Below are 5,000 nucleotides of genomic sequence, written 5' to 3'. Positions count from 1 at the left end.
TTCCCAGCCAGGCTTGGGCTTTCATGCTTATTGACTGCGCATCGTATTTGCAATCATAATTACTGAGAGATAGGAGCTGAATATCATAAATACCGAACGTTGTAGTTTAAAGTGTCAGTGAAGTGCGACCGTTACAGCGGGGTGGGATTCAAATTTTGAAAAGAGAAAAGGGAAATGTAACGGAAAGCGATAATGAAAAGTGAAAATGGTTATAGATGTTGATTATTCTTCCTTTCGCTTACTCCGCTTTTTCTCTTGATCATAATGAAATGTTTGATATGAACTGATCAAAATTAAACCATAGGTTAATTTCGAGTAAAAAAAAAAAAAAAGTTTTAGCTTTAGTTCATTAACATTTTTCCCTTTCTTCGAATCACTTGCAGCAGCGCAAAGCTGATCCTTCCGTCGGTATTAAAATAGGCCATAAAAGCGGAAACGACCTGTTAGGCTCGTTCCCCATTTTATTTTGTTCCATCCCTCCCCGAGCTCGCGAAAACATCAATGAACGTTAAGTACCCCGTTTTCCTTGTTTACTTCTCCGTAGCGCGATATTACTTTGGTTTTATTTCCCTGGTGTTGTTTTCGTAATGTTTCGTATCGTATCGTATCATATATATATATATATATATATATATATATATACGTGTGTGTGTGTGTGTGTGTGTGTGTGTGTGTGTGTGTGTGTGTGTGTGTGTGTGTGTGTGTGTGTGTGTGTGTGTGTGTGTGTGTGTGTGTGTGTGTGTGTTTACTGAAAATCACTATGTGCACTTCTACCTATAAATCTATTTAACATATAAGCATCTTGCAGTATTGTTGGGAGAAATACTCATAGCACTGCATATATTCCGTCGACATCTAATGCAAGGTTGTCCTCTCTTGTCATGTTCTGCAAATGTACGGCATGTGTGGGTGCATTTCTTCATAGTGCCTCGGCATAAAACACTTAGCATGTATGTTAATATACATCCATACTATCCCGTCATACAGAGGATGCGGCACGTTTGTGTACATGCATTTCAGAAAATGATCTTTGGTTCCATTACACAGATGAACAATTTGCATGTTTACATTGATAATGGTTTAGGCAGCGAATGTGATTTCGGCTTTTTAGAATGACATGAAAATTAAATTTTGTGTGTGCGTATTTTTGCACGAGTTTCTAGTTTAAGAATTAATGATTATGAATATAGCCAGAAGCATTTGCACAGGTCTGTTGATTACACTTATTCTGTGCAATAATATTTCCCTTATTTTTTCAGTGTATCGAAGCTCTACATTGCCATATGATTTTGTACTAATGAACAAATCATTTATATTCCTTTTCATTCAACAATGAAAAATATATATGATTTTGTCCTACTTGTAGATATTTCTGAACATCTCTGTGCATTTAAGTGACAGACAGAGATTCCATTACGTGTTTATGAGTGTGGACATAATGTCAACATAATGATCCGTTTTAATAATTTCACAGATTAAAGAGAAACAACATCCTGCACATTTATGCTACCGATTTTTCTCTCTTGTGTAACAGTTGTAGTTTGTAGACTAAACCATATAGACGGAAGTTACTTTTATGAGTCTTTCAATCCAGTGAAAATATGAAGGTGTTTGTTAATGTGCGCATATATATATATATATATATATATATATATATATATATATATATATATATATATATATATATATATATATATATGTCTATTTATGTATAATCTACTTATCTATTAATCCATCTAACATAGATGTATCTCTTTCTATATATTCATCTCTCCATCTATATGTGTCTATATAGATAAATAAATGTGTAAATGTATATATATAAATATATATATATATATATATATATATTTGCGTACATGGACACACACATACATACATACACACACACACACACACACACACACACACACACACACACACACACACACACACACACACACACTCACACACACACACACACACACACACACACTCACACACACACACACACACACAAACACACACACACACATATATATATATTTGTATATATGTATATACATTATATATATATATATATATATATATATATATATATATATACTGTGTATATATATACAAATGTTACTAAAAAATATATATATATATATATATTTGTGTGTGTGTGTGTATATGTGTGTGTGTATACAAATGTGTATATATATACAAACATATATATACACACATTTATATACAAATGAAAACACAGTATGATGTTAAGAACTAGGCTGCAACATTATGTAAACAAAGGATCCCATCTTCCACTCTGCCTTGCCCTGTAGCAGTCCCTTGGCAGTACCCCCCCCCCCCCCCGGCCACGCCCCTAACCGCCTCTCCTTTTCGCAGGGTGAGGAGGTGGACATCGACCTCTCCGACCCCGAGCTGAACAAAGCGGCCACCAAAATCCAGGCCACCTTCAGGGGTCACCGGGCCAGGGCAACCGACGAGCACTGATGACCTTTGACAGCTGTGACGTCATCATCATTCCCCCGCTGCCCCCCGCCCCGCCGCCCCGCCCACCAGCACCATCAGCAGCGCCGTGGTGGAGGCTAGATGGTCCAAGGCCAAGGACTGGTGGTGGATGGTGGACAGGTGGACGCGCAGTCTGGATCGGTCTTTTGTGGATCCGCCTCGAGTCAGACCTATTAAGCAATAAGAACTTAACTCATAAGATTAAACATTATAAAGTTATTGGTATTTGAAGAATTGATAGAGATATACGTACATATATATTCATATTTTCTTTGGGGGCGAATTATACAAGGTGAGACGTTTAACTCAATTCAGTCATCGCCGGCGAGGATTACCACGAAAAGAAAACCACTTAAACACATACCACGGTTCCAAAGGACTGCCAAATCGTGTATCATTAATCTCCGATCAACTGGCCAGTCCCAAGATCTTTCTGCAGTAGAAGGTGGCCCCCTTATGCACTCGGTGGTTGTTGAGGCGAGAGAGCAAGAAGCCCCTACTAGGCGCGAGGTGTTCACCCATCGTGTTAGTTTTTCTTTAAAGTTGAAACAGAAGCACCCGTGTGAGATTATGAACCTTTTATTTCACCATTCCTTGTTTACCGTTACGGGGAAGACCAATAGAAACATGTGGATGCTTTTGAATTTACCGTTTGACGTAGTTTTAATACATCATGCCGATACCTACTTCGTCTTTTCTCTAGAGGCTTCGTAATGTTTAAGCTTATCCGACTTTGTAATTTTAGAGTTGTCTTGCTACATTTACTTGTATTCGTATATACAGTTTCAGATGAGGAATGTGTGACAAGAATTGCTAAAACATTATACATCGCAGCTACAGAGTCCTTTGCATTTGCCCAGCAACATAGTAACCATGTATTTACTCATATATAAAAAGAACCACCGCAGTAGAGTTAATAGGAATGTAAAACTTCACAAAAAGCGGGATGAGCAGGAAGTCACCGCCTGCGCGAGCGAGAGCCTCCACCACGGCTAATGAAATCACGTTTTGACTCGCCCAGGACGGCCCTCTCTTCGGCACCTCCAGCTTCCGATGCCTCCCAGCGACGGGGAGGCTTCAGCTCCTGCGGCTGCCCGGAGAGGCTTTCCATCTGCCGTCCCACTTGCAGGAGCGGCAGGTGGCACCGTCCTGCGGTCTAGTGCCAAGAGATAGTCATTCAGAGTTCCCGCTAGCAGGGAGACGTGAGCATGTGTCAGTATGCTGCAATGGCAATAGGACTTGATGAGCACGTAGCTGTACCTAGTTGCAGGGATGATCTGGCTTCGAATCGCTGCCAGTTGCGCGCGGATCCCAGCGACGGGGCGTCCGCGCGCTCCTGCGCACCGTTTTCAGCAGAGGGCGACTCGGAACTACGGGTGTTTGCATGCACCTGCGGATTGCTCTCCGCGGCGGGTGGCTCCCAGCAGTGGATGGTCGCTTGCGGCGGGAGGCTCCCGGGGCGGGGGCCGCAGCCGAGGCGCGCCGGCCCGTCTATCTCTGGCAGAATGTTCGAGACAATCATGCCCTCCGCTGCTGGACGCCGCGGGGAGCACCCCAGAGAGACTAGTCTTACCGGGAATGTCTTTTCCTCCTCACCGCAATAACGCTCTTAGTATTCTAGATCTCCTAGACGGATTTCTTGATCTATACGAGGAACAAGGTAGTCGGGCAATCTGCATAACATCACCTTCTGACGCCTCTCACGCGCTCGCCCAACACCTCGCGGAGCTTTCTAGGCTCTGATGAAACAATGCAGGCTTTGGTGAGACTATTCAGGCTTTAGTGAAGCTACCCAGCTTTGGTGTGGCTTCTCAAGGTCTCATGTATTTAATGATGCTACCTTGGTTTGTGCGAAGATTTCCCAGACTATGGCGGACTACCCGAGATGCGTCGGAACTTCGCTAACAACGGAAGAGTTAACTTCGGGGAAGTTAGGTATGCTTAATTAAGGGAAGCTACTCAGGTATCAGCGAGTTTATTCAAGCTCAGCGAAGTTTCTGCAGAAGCCACAAACATGTCATATGTTATACTGAGGTTCTGATGAAATCGAAGAGTCGTTGTCTAAAACACACTGGTTCTTTGGTAGTAACCTATGGTGAAGCACAAGTGGGTTTGACCAGTAGCTTCCCAGGCTTTGGTGCAACAACCGGGATTGTGGGAAGCTACCTAAGCACTGGTGAAGCTCCTTAGACTCTGGCGAAGCTACCTTGCGTTGTGGCAAAGCTCCCATGCTCTGATGAGGTAACCCAGGCTCCGGTAAGATTAAAGAATTTCCATTATTCCTTTCGAGAGTTCACCTGCCATAACCACATTACTTCTGCAGATTCTGCTGCGAGACTGTTTATGTGTCTGTGATTTATTGAGCTTGTCTTAATTTTCCTTCTCTGTCATTATCTGCAGGATCACTTGTGTTAGGATACACCATGCAGAGTGTAAACATCTTTTGGTGTCCAGAAACTGTCATTAATGTAATTCAAAGCCAATCAAAGAAGTTTTTAGATATCATC

General features: G+C 42.2%; 1 protein-coding gene across 4 annotated transcripts in view; it reads left to right on the top strand.

Moving 5' to 3' along the window:
* Positions 1 to 5,000, top strand: part of LOC125047634 (SPEG neighbor protein-like) — a 243,365-nt gene that overhangs the window by 237,540 nt on the left and 825 nt on the right. For all 4 annotated transcript variants that reach the window (XM_047645976.1, XM_047645948.1, XM_047645959.1 and 1 more), the window contains one exon: positions 2,368 to 5,000. This exon is cut by the window's right edge and continues 825 nt beyond it. Coding sequence is in view for 3 of the 4 variants with exons in the window: in XM_047645948.1 (XP_047501904.1) it covers positions 2,368 to 2,475 (108 nt within the window). In the remaining variant the exon portion in view is untranslated. The remainder of the gene's footprint in view (positions 1 to 2,367) is intronic.

This window comes from Penaeus chinensis, chromosome 4 (assembly GCF_019202785.1).
Source record: "Penaeus chinensis breed Huanghai No. 1 chromosome 4, ASM1920278v2, whole genome shotgun sequence".
Lineage (NCBI taxonomy): Eukaryota > Metazoa > Arthropoda > Malacostraca > Decapoda > Penaeidae > Penaeus > Penaeus chinensis.
Note: the sequence above shows the minus strand (reverse complement) of the source record. Positions and strands in the feature narration are given on the sequence as shown.